The sequence below is a fragment of the Tripterygium wilfordii genome, chromosome 22 (assembly GCF_013401445.1).
Source record: "Tripterygium wilfordii isolate XIE 37 chromosome 22, ASM1340144v1, whole genome shotgun sequence".
NCBI classification, from domain to species: Eukaryota; Viridiplantae; Streptophyta; class Magnoliopsida; order Celastrales; family Celastraceae; genus Tripterygium; species Tripterygium wilfordii.
In genome coordinates this window covers 2,210,874-2,228,320 of record NC_052253.1, presented here as the reverse complement: position 1 = coordinate 2,228,320, position 17,447 = coordinate 2,210,874, and the positions used below count along the sequence as shown (strand labels likewise).

Sequence of the window (17,447 nt, the reverse complement as noted above, 5' to 3'; positions counted from 1 at the left end):
CGTCGCGGATCACAATTCACAAACCGACCTAAAACGCTCGTTGAGTCGTTGACGGTCCGCTCTCGGGCTTCGTTCTATTTCTAGTCTCTCTTCTAGGAGCACTGATCGCAGCATCTTAGGGTTTCCTCTCCACATCTGGAAAGCCCTGTCACACACGGGAGGTCGCTCATCGCTCAATTCTCTCGATTCTTAGGGTTTCCTCCTTTTTGCTTTTTGCTTCTTTGTCTCGCGCTTCAATTTTTAGGGTTTGTTTTTGAACCTTGTTTTAAATTCTTCGGAGGATAATAATTTCGAGATTCTTCGATCAATTTTAGTTTATTGTTCTGCTGCTTGATCTCTATTGCTTTTAGATCTTGTTTAGAGATTATTTTTTGAAAATTGAAAACAGAAAGATTGGTGAAGCTGATTGCTTCTGTGTAAGGGCTAGGGTTTTTATAGTTGAATTGTTTGTGATTGGTGTCGAGGTTTTTGCTTTATTGAGGTGTAGTTCACTGACTTTATGGCGGCTGAGAGACATAGGAGTTTTCGTGATAGCGAGTTCAGGGGCCGTGAGTCTGGTATTGAGGTGTCGAGGAGGAATTTTGCTCATCCCAAGGAGGAGTATGATCGGAGCAGGAATGGTGGTAATTCTAATAATGATGGACGGGCTCAAGCTCGTGGGATAAGAGATAAGGGAAGGCTTAGACAGAAAGATATCAAGGAGAGGGATGTGATTAACGGTGGATACAGGTCCTCTTCAAGTAGGAGTGATTCAGGCAGTGGTGGTGGTGGACATTGGCCCCAGGGATCTGGTTTTTCAGTTAGGGCTGTTGATAGGGAGCCTGGTGAGTTGTCAAGTGAGAGTGGCTCCGAAGACGCCATTGAATCTGAATCACAGATTAAAGATAGTGAGGCCTCTGAGACTGTTGAGAATGGGATTCGTGCTTCGCCTTTGGTGAAAAAAAGGAAGTTTTCACCTATTGTTTGGGATAGAGATGACAGGGAAGTAAGTAATTCATCAAGAAGTAGAATTAGCACAACTGTGGCAGCTCTACCTCCCTCATCACCACTGCCCAAAGTGTATCTTCAATCACCTGATGTTGTTCCTGGTGGGGGCATACAAATATCTCCAATTGAGGATAGTAAAACCAATGATTTGCAATTGTCTTCACCAGTAGAGCCTTCTGTGGCAGCTCTACCTCCCTTACCACCACTGCCCAAGTTGTACCTTCAATCACCTAATGTTGTTCCTGGTGGGGGCATACAAATATCTCCAATTGAGGATGGTAAAACCAATGGTTTGCAATTGTCTTCACCAGTAGAGCCTTCTGTGGCTTCTAAGGGTGCACGAGATTCTCCATTTGAATCCCCTTTGGGTTTGTCATCTTCGACAGTAAAGGAGCTGCAGTGGGGAATATATCAGGAAGCAGAGCAGCTTGATGATGATTATGTGCCAACCTGGAATATTTCATCTTCTAGATGGGCAGCTGGAAACAATTCTCCGGTGGATGAAGGTGAAATCGTAGAAGAGGAAATGCCAAGAAGAAAGAAGAAAATGATGCATATAGAGTCCTTGGATGCTGAAGTACGGAATAAATCTAAAACTCCCGAGGCAGGAGAGCCACAGAGAGAAGGCTCTGAAGGAGCTAGGGCGAGGTCATCTGAATCTGATGAACGAGGTGTACGTACTAGGTCTTTCAGTGGGGATGATTACACTGGTACTGATTCAGAGAAAGATTACATGGACATTGATGAGGAACGCAATAACAATAATAATAGTCTTAGCCGGTCAGATACAGATACCGAGGAAGAAGATGATTCTCATGCAACTCCAGAGCCTCTTGCTCCTCCCCAGAGAAGTATAAACATGCTTCAGGGTTGTAGAAGTGTCGACGAGTTTGAAAGACTAAATAAGATAGATGAAGGAACGTATGGTGTTGTATATAGAGCGAGAGATAAGAAGACTGGAGAAATTGTAGCCTTGAAAAAGGTGAAGATGGAGAAAGAAAGAGAAGGTTTTCCATTAACTTCTTTGAGGGAAATAAACATTCTCCTTTCCTTCCATCATCCATCAATCGTGGATGTTAAAGAAGTTGTTGTAGGGAGTAGCCTAGATAGTATTTTTATGGTGATGGAGTATATGGAACATGATCTGAAAGGACTCATGGAATCAATGAAGCAGCCATTTAGCCAGAGTGAGGTTAAATGCCTTATGCTTCAGCTCTTGGAAGGTGTGAAATATCTACATGATAACTGGGTTCTTCATCGAGATATGAAGACGTCAAATCTGCTTTTAAACAATCGGGGTGAGTTGAAGATTTGTGATTTTGGGTTGGCTCGTCAGTATGGCAGTCCGTTGAAACCTTACACACATCTTGTGGTTACTCTTTGGTACAGGTGAGCAACACTTGCACATTCACGTATTTTCCATCTCATAGAGTTGATAGGGCCTGTTGCCTTCTTTGCTTATCTTTTAATCTGTATGAGCTGACATATTTGTTTTGCATGATTTTCTGTACTTCTTCATCGATAGGTTTATGGAGATTTTATTCAAATATTGATCTGCATTTTTGGTTGGTATATTTTTATTTGATAAATTGTTTGTAGCAAAAGCCACTGATTGGAAGCTATCTGCAGATGTTTGAGCTATTGGCTGTGCGAGAAACTTTCTCAATATTGGACCTGTTCTATTTAGTGTTATTATTGTCTCCTTGCATACTATGCTTGATTTTCACTGTTTGGCCAGATATACTGTCTTTTTTAACCCATTATACTTGTGTGCACGGCTTGCGTAAGAATTCTTATCTGATTATAGGTGACTTTAACATGTTTTCACACGTGATCTCCTTGTACATTAGTTAACTTATGATTGAAGCAGTTAACATCCCTTTTGTCATATGCAGGGCGCCTGAACTCTTGCTGGGAGCGAAACAATATTCAACGGCAATTGATATGTGGTCACTTGGTTGTATTATGGCTGAATTATTGGCCAAGGAACCATTGTTCAATGGGAAAACAGAATTTGATCAACTTGACAAGGTAATTAAATCCCAGTGAAGAAAGGTAAATTTATTTAGTTGATATGTAATTTTGTACTAAAAGTTGCTGTAGTGTCATGATATTGCCCCCTTTTGTATTCATCACCATTCTTATAACTATACTAAGGATTTTTGTTTCCAGATTTTCCGAACCCTTGGGACCCCAAATGAAACAATTTGGCCTGGGTTTTCCAGGCTGCCAGGAGTCAAGGTCAATTTCGTCAAACAGCAGTAAGTATTGATTTTTCATGACCCTATAGCTTCCCAAGCCATGATTAATTGCTGATGTTCTTATATTGCCACTGTTTTCCCAGGCTTCAGCTTTGGGTGATTCTGGTCTGGCTGTGTGGCCTCTTTTGGTGATACTTTCAGTGATGTAGCATCTTCTACTTGTTTTTATTAATTGGTGATATACTCCTTTCAGGTATAATATGCTGCGTAAGAAATTCCCTGCGACCTCTTTCACTGGATCCCCAGTTTTATCTGATGCAGGATTTGACTTGTTGAACAAACTTCTAACTTATGATCCTGAGAAGGTAAAGCACTAATTAGCTGTTGGTTCTACGGTTATTTAAATTGTGTAGTTCGTTTAGTAACTTATGTAAATGTCATGGGCATCATACAGCGGATAACTGCCAAAGCTGCTCTTGACCATGAGTGGTTTAAAGAAGTTCCTCTTCCAAAGTCTAAAGATTTTATGCCGACATTTCCCGCTCAACATGCTCAAGACAGGTATCCTGACCTTGTACCCTTGAAATGACTGAAAGTTTTACTTCTCATGAGTAGTTTTATGTGTTCATTTTGTTTGTCTGAGTCTCTTTTGGGGTTATTATCAGGCGCCTGCGGAGAATAATGAAGAGTCCTGATCCTTTGGAAGAGCAACGGAAAAGGGAGTTGCAGCAAGGGGATTTAGGGGCTAGTGGTTTGTTTGGCTAAGCCTTACTGGCAGCGGCCTTTCCTCCATGCTTTAGTTTTCAGTGTTCCTGACAAATGGACTTGGCTGAGGTGAGAGGCATACATTGAAAGGAAGTTGCCAGTATTCTTTATCAGAAGATCATTCACGCTGTTTTTCAAGTGATGATCTGGGTGGATTATCTATTTGCCACATCCTGTCAAACCAGTACATGTTAACTTTGTTGTGGCAACGACCTTTCCTTCATGCTTTAGTTTTCACTGTTTCTGACAAATGGACATGGCTGAGGTGAGAGGCATGCATTGAAAGGAAGTTGCCAGTATTCTTTATCAGACAATCATTCACGCTGTTTTTTAGCAGGACAAGTGATGATATGGGTGGAATATCTTTTGCCGCATCCTGTCAAACCAGTGCAGGTTAACTTTGTTCAGCTTAGAAAATCGACTGTGACGCTGCTTGCATTGCAAGGTGTGGCATAACGCCCTTTCTTTTAAAAACCAGTTCCAGCTGAAATTTGTATGTGTAACATATTTTGATTCTCACATTGTAAACAATTTTATTAAAATTTGGTTTAAATAGTAGCACCTTATGGATTTAACGTCCATTATCAGTTTTGTTTTTTTTTTTTAATTTTCACATTGTGTTTGCAAGAGACATTTGGTGTGAAGTGGAGAAGACGTTCTTAGCTTTTCACTGATGAAGAATTTGAGAGTAACCAATATACTTCCGAGGTAATTTATCAATTTGATATATATGGAATGTTGTGATGCTTTCCATGTCCCTGCTAACAATTCTAGAGTCTCAACTAGCATGAAATATGACTTCAATGAATGCTGTGGCTGAGAAGCCGAGTAAGTAATAGAGACTGAAATCTATACCGGGATCATTCTTGGAGAGACATTAATGGGTGAACTTGAGCTATTATACATGTGGTCATTTTTGCTTCATTTTCAATTAGGATGTAGATGTATCATATATGTTCATAACTGCACTGTTTCTAAATTGCTAGGCGAGCCCGTTTAATATAAAAAATTCTCACTAGTTGTAATTGTCTATGCGCACTTGCTCCTGTTGAGAGGATGTCAAATCAAATGAACAATTTTGTTTTATCCTGTGTTGCTTTGTTTCTATTCATATCATGGAAGAAGGTGAAAAACTTTGAATTATGGAAGCACAATGTTTGGATTTGGACTAACATTGTATTCGCTCTGTGTTGGAAGTCATTAAACACAAACACTCCATTGTTTTAATACTTGTGTAATTTATGTTACGTTAATACCTTACATCTTGAAAGGGAAGAGGCCAGCTGTTTTACATTTTTTGTTCTTTTCTGCACTGATGGTATGAGAAAATTCAAACCTATGACAGTCCCAGAAACTTTTTATGACATCTGCGAATGTCACTGCAGTATCAAAGCAAGCAGGTTGAGGAGGCTCCCTGCATACTGTGGATTTTATAGAACTTCCAATTAGATGTTCTCCAGGCTCGCTAGAGGTACTATACAAACCTTGGTTTGTTATAATTTGTTGAAATGAAATAGTTCGTCTGTTCAGATTTGATGTAGTGATATAGTTTATTCATGGATTAGTTTAATCATTAACCGGTGTTTTTGGAAATGTACTGTAGGTTTCTTTCATGGAAATTTAGAAAATGTGTGTTTTTCTTCTAATGAGGATAATTCTTAATTAAGATCGAATTGCATGCAGGGTTTTTGGTTGTGTTTCACATTGAGAATGTTGAGAAATCAGCTTGTTAAGTACTTGGAATGACTGCCATAGAACAAAGATATATATTTTTTCATGTAAAAAGATGATAGATTGCGAAAACGTTACCTTGCATTTGTTAGTTTAACTGGGATGTTTAAAACTTCAACTAATTAATTATTTAGTGGGATATATGTATTTTCAGGGACTCATAATTATTAAGAAGTGGGATTCGAGATGAGAAATAAAGAATAGAAAAGTTAGTCAACTTAGGCCGAATTCACTGGTCAATTATCTTCAAGAATACTAGAAAAGGTTATCATGAAGAATGTTGTAGATGTAGATGACATGCAATAGCTTTCTTACAGTTTTAGTTTTTTACTGAGTAACTTATTTAGGTATCATTGGAATTTGATGATACATGGCATTCATTGTGAAAAAATGCGTGATTCTTTTATGGGCAATGAGGCATCTGGAACGATAATTCATGAAAGCAAACTTGGGGGATAATTCTTTTTTGTTACGGATTTAGTCCATATCAGTATAATATCTTGGTTGTGCCGAAATAGCACGTGCACCTTTTGTTGTTAAACACTCGCCCCCCACCAACCCCTGGCATCTCCCTAGATGAAACCCTCCAACAGTCTAACCCCTCACCAGTATAGTTAAAATAGGTGGAGGTGATTAATTGAGCTTGTTTAGTTCATTTCGCATCTAGTTTGGGTAATTTTACTAATTTGAAAGGATATACTCATTTGAGATTGGTGGTCAAAAGTGATAAATGGGTTTTCATCAGTTCTTTATGTTTATGATTAGTTTCTTTTCCCATCTTGTTTTTATATTAAGAAGTTCTTTGTTTTATTTTTGAGCACATGTTCTGGATGTTGCAGTTTGGTCAGTTCCATTTAATATAAACTGTGTTGTTGCAATTTATTTTCCTTGGAAAGTTGTTAAGTTGGTAGTTGCAGTGAGGTGTTCTTTTTTGTGTTCTAGCATTAACTGGCTTGCAAATATATTACTGTCATCGATTCTATCTCTTTGAAATGAATTTTGCTTTCTTTTTTCCTTCCCTCACTATCCTCTCTTTCATGGAGAACCACCACTTTTTTGGCTTTCTGTCCTGCATAGATGGGTCATGTCTGCCATTAACTGGCTATGGCCTTTAATGACTTCACCAAAAAAAATTGAAATTGTTGAGATTTCTTTTTGAAACAATCCTCTTTCTGTTGTATTGCAGCTGGTCTTGGAGGTATACGCTGTCCTTTTTCTTAATGTGTTCATGCATTGTTGCAAATGTTTGGCAACTGTTATATAGTTGGCTTGGCTTAAGGAAAGCTTCTTTTCCCTTTTGATGAAAAACTATGAACGAAATAGGGTACTTGGATGATATTTGATGTACAAGAGTGTTTTGTCAAAGAGGAACTGGGGGAAAAAGGTGAAATGCCATATGATCATGGGCTTTTTCTGAGTAGATCATTATTAGTGGGATAGGAGGGCAAGCCTTAATTAGAATGATTTACTTAGAGAGCTATCTATATGTAGTTGTGGCTACCGGCCCTTCTACTAGGAACTTTTCTACTAACAGTCAGGTGGTTTGGTTGGCGTATGCTTCTAGCTGAGCTGAGCCTAAATAAACAAGACATGTATTTGAATATCCTTTAGCACATTGAAACATGATGCATTTCGATATGTTGGCATGCCAATCTTTTTTCTCCGTGTTTCTCAGAGGGTAAGTTGAATTTTCAATATTTTGTAAATTTTAATGCGTATTTCAATTTTTTTTAATATATTATTCAAACAAGTATCTTTGGATTCGATTCGTGTTTCTTAAAATCATTGAGTTAATGTGTTGGGAGCAAAAATGTTGGGGGTTTCAAGTTTCAACCGGAGGGAGTGAAGGCGTGCATTAGTTGTTGGAGCAAAGTTGTCGGTGTAAGCTTGTAAATGTGGTGTTTTGGGCCGGAGGTGGAGCTGTGGAGGAGCCTCGTTAGTGGGCAATGTACCCATGCGGGTTTGCTAGGAAGTATCGGTGTATTTTTATCCATTTGCATTTCTGTTTTGGGCCTGGAAGCCCAGCAGATAGGAAGCTTGCCGTATTTGTATTTGTATCCAGTGGCACACTTCAGTTAAGAGCCGGAGCGCAGCAATGGGGAGTGTTCCTTATTTGTATTTGAATCCAGTTGCATTTCAGTTTTGAGCCTGAAAGCGGGAATGGGAAGCGTTCCATCTGCTTTAGTATTTCCATGTGCACAGCACATTGGTTAATTTGACATTGAACGCTTATGAATGCTACTTCCTAACATAGACGAAGAAGATAATTTAGCTTATTTTGATAACGGGAAAAAAATATAAAAAAATCAACTAATCAATGTGTTCATATTTCATAACTTCGTATCCATTTCACATTCAGTTAAACTATATCAGTAATGACGCATAACTCTCAGTGGCCTCTCAGTGTAACAAAGGATTTTCAGGAAAGCCCCTCAAAAGACCCCCCCCCCTTCCTCTGTTGGTTACAGGGGACTCTGAATGAACAATACAAGCATACAATTTTTTTCGCAAACCTAGGAATCTAGGACCCAGTTCAACGTTTTGGGTGGATTTTGACCTGTACCCTCAATCTCTACTGTGCACCTAAAAATTCCAAGAAAAGAATTCTATACATGGAGTAAATGCATAAGTTGATACACCGCCAAGAATAGAATTGATGTTGCTGCTTCCTAGAGACTAGAGTTTAATGCTTGCCTATTGTCTCTAATCGTGGATTAAAAATTTCTAAATGAGATTTGTAACATACTAATATTAGGGAAAGAACAATACTTGTTGACCCTTTTCTTCCTTAGTCCCTTTGCATTTTTTGTGCTCCATAGTGGATGAGTACAGTTGATTTGTAGAAGATAATATAATATTATATGCCCTAATCATTTGATTTTTGCTCCTCATCGAAGTGCTGATTTTTATAAAAAAGAAAACAGGAAAAAATTAAAACTCAGAAATATGTGCCAAAATCACTGAAGTTAATTGACTTAGAACTGACGTGATATTATCATGATGCTTGATATGGTATGCAGAGAGGGACTCAGAACTGACATAGGCGAATATATGAATTCCTTACCAAAGGCGTCTCTTGTCATATGAGGACATAGTCGAGTGACTCCAGATAACTTTCAGAATAATTTATATGCAGCAAGATTGGTGAACTGGAAGCTTCTACGTTGCCCACACTGTTTGTTCTCAGTAGAGAAACATCAGCGGGACAGCATGCCGCTAGTGCATGCCATCTACGTGCCAGAGAAGCAATGGTATGGGCTCTTATGGGATTTTTTTTTTGTTGCAGCATGTAGTGAAATACTTATCCCAATGACCTGAACTGAGGAGACCTCAAAAGTTGGCAAAACAGTGATAAAACCAAATATTTAATGAATAACAGTGTTAAATGAATCGTGTTTGTAAAAAAAAAAAAATCAACATCAGTTTGTCATGTCGCAATTAAGGATCCTATACAAGGTATTTGTGCTCACATCTGAGAGAATGCTTCATGAAAAAGGGACCTGGAAGAACTTGAATCCACAAATATGATTTGTCTGAAAAGTTACAAAGAGGAAATGAGAAGTGTAGACTTACCGCAAAATCATCACCATTTATGGCAGTAATTATTCCACTGTACCCAGTGGTCTGGAATAGAGTCATGAATTGGCTAGCTGTGACAACCAAGAACTCTAGAAGAAGATAAATTCAGAATCTATGGCTTATCTAAGAGAGATGATATCTTAGACGGATATGTTCCTCCATAAGCACCAAAAAATCAGATTCTCTTTCCCAGAGCTTTGCATAGTCATCAAAGTGAATAACTTGCAAATTGCAGACTAAGCGAAATAAGGTGCTGGCTGTCAGAATATTGCCCTAGCATAAGTCCAGGATAAGATCAAACCAAATAAAATTGCAACGATTGACTGCCACCATAATTCATGACATACATATAAAGCACGGATAACTTCATGTGAAACTTTTAGATTATAAAAAATAAAATGATAAAAAGAGTTATGGAATCGTTACTGATATAGAGAAGTTGCTAGCTATAGCATGCATAACTAGAGCTTTTTCAAGTTCAAAAAACAAGGAAACAGAACAAGAGAGCCTGAAGCTGAGATGCTACAGAGACAAAGAAGGCCACATTTCAGGTAAGAAAGTATCTATAAGCATTACAGAAAATGAGTAAACGTACGCACTTACATGGAAGGAAAGAACCCAGAAAAGCAAGCTCTAGATTTCCATTTTCACTATCAATTGCATCATGAATAGTGACCAACTTCGTCCCATCAGGAAATGTTCCTTCAACCTCTGTTACTGTTTAATTATAAATAACGGATGCAAATATTTTGTAGAGGAAAAATGAGTTTTGGAATTAGGAAGTTTGGAATTCTGATAAGAGTTCAGCATAATGCAGGCTATTTCAGACTTTCTAAAACAATGATTAGTTCATTGATATGAGTAAGAAAACAATACAACAAATTCTCCTCCCTTAAAGGCGTAATAGGAAAATTATATTACAAAAAAATATTCTTACTCGAAATCCCAAGAAGGGGGCAGAACAAGAGTATCTCCCCCACGCAAGGGCTCAGAATCTGCCCTCTCTAGTGAAAATTTCAAAGACAGAGATGGGTTGATTGTATGAAGTTGACAAGAGTTTAATCTCTAGTGCTGAAGCAATTTCCACATCTTCGCCCTTAAATTTTATTCCATGCATAATATTGGCAAATACAAAGAGAATCTACCATTTCTAGTGAATATTTCAGTGACTTAGATATCAGAAATTATGACAGAGTTGGGCTCGGTCTCAATTACGAGTATGAGTACAAAAAAGACATTTCAAATTTTCAATGTCAATGACGAAGAATAGCATTCTACCAGTACACTATCCAAAAGGTAAGAAACTGCTGGAAGAACTTGTCTCCTGCAAAGGATAGAACCCAAACTAACCCATGTAAGCTGTCAAATCTGAACTTGTCTCCATACAGTCATGCACCATAATGTGTATACGACGCAAGTAGCAGCATCAACATGAAAGAATGTTCCACATAACATTAACTATCCCCCAGACTAAACATTGTAAAGCTTTACAAATATAAGAAGATGTATTATAAATCAATAGGAATTCCGAAAAGCCCTCGGATCCTTGCCAAATATGAAGAAGTTTACATGGGACTCATGAAACGTTGAAACATATAGAAGACAAAGCCAGCTCCTCTCTCAACAATCAGCATAATGCCAAAGAAAATAGAATTACAGTTAAACAACAATATAACAATGATATGGTAGTCAGAGGTAATACCTTCCAAGGAGTTGTTTCCCACGATCCATCAATTCTGCCACTGTCTATTATTACCATCACGAACAAACTCCAACATCTGTAAGTAACAAAAACGAAAATGCAAAAGAGTAAACATCAATGATCAAACCAAGCCTCGTTTCACAAAATCAGTAAGAAACTCCCTAACAGCCTCACTCACACAAACATAAACACGAACGCCTGAGTGGCGATAAGCGCAACAGCTTCAGTGCAATTAAGGCGAAGACCACGAGCGAGGCGCTTCTGCGCAAGGTAACCAACGTTGACGAGCCCTAGTTTCTCCACCTCTATCGGAGTCGACTTCATCTTCTCCTTCCAAATTCAACTTCATCGTCACGAAATTAATACAGTCAATTACAAATTAAAGCAACAAAATTAGTGAATTAAACCTAAACAGTTAAAAGTCATCGAATAAGATATGGAACATGATCAGAAAATTGACATGATTTGATGATAATTGAAGAAACGGAGACACAAATACTACGCGGGATTGAGAACGAAAGAGAATATTTGATGTACCAGGGAAAAAACCAGCACCGAACACATACTCGGAAAGTGAACTGAGCTGCTCACGTTTGACACACGGTTATCTACACAAAACGGACGGACTTAGTGTCGTTTTTGAGTTTGTAAAGTCCCACATCGAAAACATCTCAAAACTTAGACAAGTTGGGTTTGAATAAAACTAGGAATGAAATTTTTACCAAAGCACGCAGCCGCGCGGTGCACACAAAGCGAACTATTCTTTCGCCTTTTACTAAAGAATACCGTGTGTGCGCCGCAGATAGCGGCATACGCTATTTTTTGGAGGGCTCTACCTTACAGTAGGCCCACAAGTCTAGTTTAAATATTTCATTAGGCCCTGATGGTTTAAATATTTTGTTAGGCCCATCAGGGCCATGTCAGGAGCTGTTTAAATATTTTATTAGGCCCATCAGGGCCCTATTAGGAGCTGTTTGTTCTTCTTAGTTCCTATAAGCAAAATGGGGAGATCTTCCTTTCGAAGACTAGGCTTTTGCTTGTAAAAGATATTCTAATGTAATTCGTTAACGCCCCAACCAAGTTCTTATTTCTGGGAATGGTTGGAGGGGAGAGTATCACTCATTGCCCAAGTTTTTTTAAAGACACAACAAAGTTTTAATGGTTGGAGGAGTATCCCTCATTGCAAATGGAAAAGGTGAAATGCTCTGACTCTTCATTGTTGGAAGGTTCCATTTTCAGACCCTAAGCAAATTAATCCCTTCACAATATCATCCTTAGTGTGTTTGATTGCATATAAAACTCAACATCATAGCCATTTCGATCCCACTGCTCTAAAATTTGCAGCAGTTGGATATGATCACCCCAACCAGAGCCAACAGGAAGGCTCAAATGCACCCGTATTACCGTTGTCTTAACCATCTAAACAGAAAGAAAAACCAACCTTTGGCCATCTTCTGCATTATTTGAGAGAATTGTTTTCCGAATTTTTGACCAACATGAAACGCCACCCCTTGCACCTGCAAATAGAAAGCTTTAAGAACTTTACACATGCAAATCATCAAAGCACAATAGATAGTCTTACTTGTAAGCTTATGCACTCGGTACAAGGGGAAAAAAAAACTGGAACTCATAATTCTCAACGTTTGGAGATTTAAAATTTTTTTGCATATTGCGACAAAAATACAAGGAATAACGATTTCCACACACTTTCTCATACAATAAATCAGCATCTTATTTGTTGCCGAAAAATGCCTCCCTTGTTACAAGCTTAATCCCTCTAACCCACAACAGGGCCATCTCAATCCCACCCTCACATACAAAATGCACTTCCTTGTTCTTTGTAGTTACTACATGGAACATTCCTGGCTCTTGGACATCAAACTTTCTTCGACGATTCCACCGAAACTTATCACTAGGCCCAACCTCAGCATATCTACAAATTACATTTCTTTTCTTGGACTTTCCCCATCTCAAAACGCCAATATCCCCCACCATTGTTATTACTTTACCATGGGGAGATCCTTTACCACGTTTCGTGTGCTTCTTGACACGACCACCACCCAAGACAAGGTTTCGAGCAAGTACATCTAATATTACCCTCTCGGCATCATTTCCATAGCTGTTTTTCCTTGCAAGCAAGAGTGCTGTCTCTTTTCTTGAATTCTCAACCTCACATTTTGCTCCACATGAGATCAAATGCTGACACACTCTACCATGACCTCCTCTCGCAGCTAACATGAGTGGGGTATAACCATCACCATCGAAGTTATTAACATCATAACCCCTCCTAGTTAACATGCACACCAAGTCTATGTCTCCACGACGAGCTGCACGGTGTAAAGCATAAAACCCAGCAGAAGCATTGCTTCCCTCTTCAAGTGAGTAGTCAAGAAACACCTTTTCAAGTACTTCGTCATAATGGTTCAACTCTGATAAACTCATTGCTGTCTCGCCATGCTTGTTTTGCAACTTAACATTAGCCCCAGCATAAAGAAGCAACCTGAAAACCTCTACATGACCACCAGCTGCAGCTATCATGGCAGCAGAAAATCCATCACCATCCTGTTCGTCAATATTAACATCTGCCTGCTCAACCAGTCTTTTCAAGGCCTGGAAATCATTTGCTTGAGTCACAAAAATCAGAGGGGAAAATATTGAGGAATTGCTGGATTTAATCCTTTTCCCTCCTCGAATTACATCCAGCACAGCTTGCTGGAAGCCAAGAGCCCACCCAGTTGATTTTGCTATTGAGTTAGCACACTGGCCATCTGATTTGACAAGACCGAAGTCAGCACCAGCTGATGCCAAAATCTTAAGGCATTCCTCCTGCTTGTATTTAGCACATATCATTACTGCAGTTTCTCCAAAATTCGTTTGGTTGTTAAGATTGCACCCAGCAAGTACGAGCCGCTCAAGGACTTTGGGTAAACCAAGACGCGTAGCTAAATGAATAGGACGCAACTCATTTTTTGAAGACGTTTTCACGGGAAATTCTATATCTGCACCACAATCAAACAGCACATCTACTGCTCTTGGATTGTTGCATAGGATGGCATGGTGGATGAGAGTCCTTCCATAGTGAAGGTTGTTCGGGGAAATGTGCCGGAGGAGCATGCGTAATATAGCACCACTGGCTTCAAAATACTCCACAGCACACCAGGCAACAGAGTAAGCCTCAGCTAGTCCAGCACCAACCCGGAATTCTTCTCCTGTCTCCATGTCCCAGTACCACGCTCCCAGCCTTACCTTGATATCCATCCTAGCATTAGCCTGTTGTCCAGTACATAATGGTAAATACCATGGTATGTGACAGCTCAATATTTTCGTTTTTCTAAGAATTTTGACAAACAACAACAGGCTAAAATGAGAAAAATGAGGAGCATGTTTCTTAAAAAAAATTACTGCACCTATGCCATTACAGCATTACAGCGAGCACGAATATCCATGGATAATTAAGGTAATGAAACCAGCCTATATTCTTCAAAATTACAATCCCTAAACAATAGCTACTCAAGTACGGTAATAAGGGAAGAAACTCTCATGGTTTAGTGGAAACAATTTCTTCACATATTATGTGGGGAAAAGATATGCAAACATCTTGCATGTCCCTGATCCCGCTCATAGCGGGAGCTTTGTGCACAGGTGTTGTTTACCTATTATCTCTCGTGGCCTAGTGGTGGCTACCTTCTTACACTTGCACAAGATGTAAGGTTCGATTATCCTCTCTCTCAACAAATTAAGAATGTTAACCTTTAATTTATATAAAAAAAAAATGGTAACAAGGGATAAAATTGCATTTAAGTCAGAAGATTAAAAACGCTTACTTGCAAGAGCAACCGAACAACAGGGGTCTGCCTGCTAACAACTGCAGCAGCAAGTGCGTTACAGTCGAAATTTGTGTGCAGTGAAGGCATGGAAGACTGAAGCAGCGTCCGGTCAATTGCATTCACATCTACTTCACACTGTCATGAATGAAGCATATTGATTTCATTCAATAATGTTCATGGATGAATTGTATATTTTGTATTCATTTGGAATTGCGATTCATGACAGGCTCAATCCAACAATCCCCTTAATATCAGGTTCACACTCGATGGTTTCCACAGATCTAATCAACTTGAGTCACTAGGGTAATCAATTTTATACCATAGGGAGCAGGAACAAAAAGTAGCACAAAGTTACCTTGATGAGTGTGTTCACCACGTCAACAAACCCCCTACAGCAAGCAGAAACAAGAGCATGCACCGCAACTTGCGATCGGACCAAGTCAGACCCCATTAGCAGCTCTGCAGACCTTGCCTGCCCCAGATAGCTGGCCTCCAACAACGCTTCCTCACAAGCTCCTTGACATGCGCCTGCTTTGATAAATAGCTCTAATATCTCCAAATGTCCTTCCCTCACTGCTGCTGTTGTGGCATAACCTCGAAAAAGTTTCTGGTTTACATTGGCTCCCACATTCTGTCGCAACAACATACCAAGGTTAACATTGTACAAATATGTGAGACACCATAACATTGGTTTCTAGTCTTAGTTGCTTTTGTACGAGGATTTTGTACGAGGATCAAAATAATACAAAAGACAAAAGTAGTGTCAGAATGATATACGATCACCCATGGTCAGTCTCTATGGATGGTATCTGGATACTAACTTTGATCAAATAAAAGGATGGAAATACCAAGCTTGGCTTACACGATTAAGGTGCTTCATTCCATTTTTTTTCACTTTGTTGATTACCCATAATGGACCACATCAAGCGACTCTTACCATATTACCAGTCCTACAATGTGCTGGCCACTTGGGCACAACTGAATGGTGGCTTGGAAACAGCCTCTGAGTAGTGTATCTAGTAGCTACAATATCAAGGCTCAACATACAAAATCATGCTTGAAAATTGGGAAATGCACACAAAAGATCAATCCCTCATACATTGAACCAAATCACCATATTGTCTTTTGAACAGAAGCAAAAAGTGGCCAAAAACTTCCTTTTCTCATACCAACTCTTTTTTCATTATCTGATAAAGAAAAATAAATCTATAGGCCCCTGCAAACCTCTCAGATTATCCATAGTCAGATCCTGAGTGCACATAGCACATTAAGCCTCCATTCTCATAGCTCATCAGTTATCAATCCTACATAACTCCCTGATATAATTCCTCATATCCATTCAAATTTCAGCAATAATAGCTTCAATTTTAAATTCAAGTATCCTCAATCGACGCCAAACGGTAACACCATCATATCTTCAAAGTTTCAAATTCTAATTTTCTGTAAATTAAATAGTATAATTTCGAAAGTGAAAATAATAGTGTTTAATATTGTACCAGTAACTTCCTGACAAGTGTCAAGTTTCCGTTATGAGCAGAGAGAAACAGCGCCGTGATATCCGTCTTGAACTCCTCGTAATCCACGCGAACTTCATGAGCCGACTCATCTCGCAACACGACTTCGGCCTTTCTGGACTTGCAGCTCACCGTTCCGATGAAATTCACGTCCACGAAAGGATCGTCGAGACACTCACACGCCGCCTTCATATCGTTGATATGCGAGCTCTCAACCAGCAGCTGCGACACCCTCGCCTCGTAGTCCACCGGAAACACCTGTTTCCCGATGATGAATCCAGCGCCGGCGTTTCCAAACACTGTCATTTCCAGTTCACCGTACTATTACCGGCGATTATTGATTCAAAGAGCACATGAACACGAACGGAGCGTGCGTTTTGTGCGGGAGAGTTCTCTCCGACTCCCGCTTTAAGTCGGTCTGAGGGTAGAATGTGTGTTTGGCGTGAGAGAGAAGCCTTGGCAGAAGAGGGGGTAAAGGAGGAGGGAATGCATGGGTTTTATTGGTGACCGGCCCAACAGTCGTTGAAATAAATTTGACCAGGTCACCATTACTTGGAAAGGGAAGAAAAGATCATTTAGATTATCAATAATTTACTCAAAAAAAATTAACATTTTTTTTCAAAAACCTTATTCTCTTTTGTTGTTGTAAGTTGGTTTAACCAATGAACCTAACATTAGGTAACTTGTAAGTTCAAGCATACATTTATGACATCAATTATTTATTATTGAACATATTTACAAATAAGTAAACACAATTAATGATACTTCATGCAAATTAGCTAGCAATCTAATATATGTGTTCGCACTTATTAGCCAAAAGGTCCAAAACCACTTTGATGATGGTTTATTGGTGAATTTATATGGGATCAAATCGTACGAATTCAGAAGATTCTGAGTTTGATTCTCCGCTGAGAGGAATAACTCTGTGACCACACCTTAAGCTTTAGTCTAATTTACTTTGTTGTTTTGTGCATGCGAGTCTGGTTATCCGAGTTTAAACTCATATTAAATATTAAAAAATAAATAAATTTGTACGATATCGTTATTGATTAAGAAATGCTTATTAGTCAACTTTTTAATTTCTAAATCAATAGTAGAGAAACAGACGAGCACTAAATACAATGCCAAGGGAAAAGAGTAA

The 17,447-nt window shown here is 39.0% G+C and overlaps 3 protein-coding genes and 1 non-coding gene across 28 annotated transcripts; 2 read left to right on the top strand and 2 right to left on the bottom strand.

The window, feature by feature from the left end:
- Positions 1-7,871, top strand: LOC119991196 (cyclin-dependent kinase G-2-like). Of its 8 annotated transcripts, none has more exons than XR_005466172.1 (10): positions 1-2,376; positions 2,883-3,018; positions 3,160-3,248; positions 3,442-3,553; positions 3,643-3,749; positions 3,854-4,022; positions 4,291-4,398; positions 4,584-4,661; positions 5,339-5,424; positions 6,871-7,871. XR_005466172.1 is itself a non-coding variant. In XM_038837453.1 (6 exons), the coding sequence occupies exons 1-6, from the start codon at positions 500-502 to the stop codon at positions 3,951-3,953; spliced, it is 2,421 nt and encodes an 806-aa protein (XP_038693381.1). In that variant the 5' UTR covers positions 1-499; the 3' UTR covers positions 3,954-4,534. The 8 variants fall into 8 exon arrangements, 1 of the variants encoding a protein (XP_038693381.1); XR_005466170.1 differs by having other exon boundaries at positions 3,854-4,218; positions 4,582-4,661; XR_005466171.1 differs by having other exon boundaries at positions 3,854-4,398; positions 4,582-4,661; positions 7,512-7,871.
- Positions 7,872-8,108: 237 nt separating this feature from the next.
- On the bottom strand, positions 8,109-11,659 carry LOC119991198 (urease-like). 18 transcript variants are annotated; one of them, XR_005466183.1, is made up of 6 exons: positions 11,503-11,658; positions 11,144-11,308; positions 10,966-11,041; positions 9,867-9,980; positions 9,155-9,536; positions 8,630-9,013 (listed from the first exon to the last, which is right to left on the bottom strand). XR_005466183.1 is itself a non-coding variant. In XM_038837458.1 (4 exons), the coding sequence occupies exons 2-4, from the start codon at positions 11,287-11,289 to the stop codon at positions 8,915-8,917; spliced, it is 321 nt and encodes a 106-aa protein (XP_038693386.1). In that variant the 5' UTR covers positions 11,290-11,308; positions 11,503-11,654; the 3' UTR covers positions 8,630-8,914. The 18 variants fall into 18 exon arrangements, 5 of the variants coding, with proteins under 5 accessions (XP_038693386.1, XP_038693385.1, XP_038693387.1 ...); XR_005466184.1 differs by having other exon boundaries at positions 9,155-9,520; XR_005466185.1 differs by having other exon boundaries at positions 9,867-9,974.
- Positions 11,660-11,697: 38 nt separating this feature from the next.
- On the top strand, positions 11,698-11,815 carry LOC119992335. The gene has a single exon (XR_005466341.1). It is a non-coding gene; the product is annotated as a U5 spliceosomal RNA (small nuclear RNA).
- A 761-nt stretch (positions 11,816-12,576) lies between these two features.
- LOC119991197 (ankyrin-3-like) lies at positions 12,577-16,754 on the bottom strand. The gene is made up of 4 exons (XM_038837455.1): positions 16,289-16,754; positions 15,148-15,423; positions 14,790-14,927; positions 12,577-14,235 (listed from the first exon to the last, which is right to left on the bottom strand). Exons 1-4 carry the CDS (start codon positions 16,610-16,612, stop codon positions 12,697-12,699), a joined length of 2,277 nt encoding a protein of 758 aa, XP_038693383.1. The 5' UTR covers positions 16,613-16,754; the 3' UTR covers positions 12,577-12,696.
- Positions 16,755-17,447: the final 693 nt, after the last annotated feature.

Excerpts from the sequence above, each read along its gene's own strand:
- LOC119991197 (XM_038837455.1), bottom strand. The coding sequence starts at position 16,612 with ATGACAGTGTTTGGAAACGCCGGCGCTGGATTCATCATCGGGAAACAG. Across the intron at positions 14,928-15,147 it reads TGGTGAACACACTCATCAAG|TGTGAAGTAGATGTGAATGC; the intron begins GTAACTTTGTGC and ends CATTCATGACAG. Across the intron at positions 14,236-14,789 it reads TTGTTCGGTTGCTCTTGCAA|GCTAATGCTAGGATGGATAT; the intron begins GTAAGCGTTTTT and ends ACTGGACAACAG.
- LOC119991198 (XM_038837457.1), bottom strand. The coding sequence starts at position 11,289 with ATGAAGTCGACTCCGATAGAGGTGGAGAAACTAGGGCTCGTCAACGTT. Across the intron at positions 11,042-11,143 it reads GCGTTCGTGTTTATGTTTGT|ATGTTGGAGTTTGTTCGTGA; the intron begins GTGAGTGAGGCT and ends TGTTACTTACAG. Across the intron at positions 9,537-10,965 it reads GGGAAACAACTCCTTGGAAG|GGCAATATTCTGACAGCCAG; the intron begins GTATTACCTCTG and ends GACTTATGCTAG.
- LOC119991196 (XM_038837453.1), top strand. The coding sequence starts at position 500 with ATGGCGGCTGAGAGACATAGGAGTTTTCGTGATAGCGAGTTCAGGGGC. Across the intron at positions 2,377-2,882 it reads GTGGTTACTCTTTGGTACAG|GGCGCCTGAACTCTTGCTGG; the intron begins GTGAGCAACACT and ends TGTCATATGCAG. Across the intron at positions 3,554-3,642 it reads TAACTTATGATCCTGAGAAG|CGGATAACTGCCAAAGCTGC; the intron begins GTAAAGCACTAA and ends GGCATCATACAG.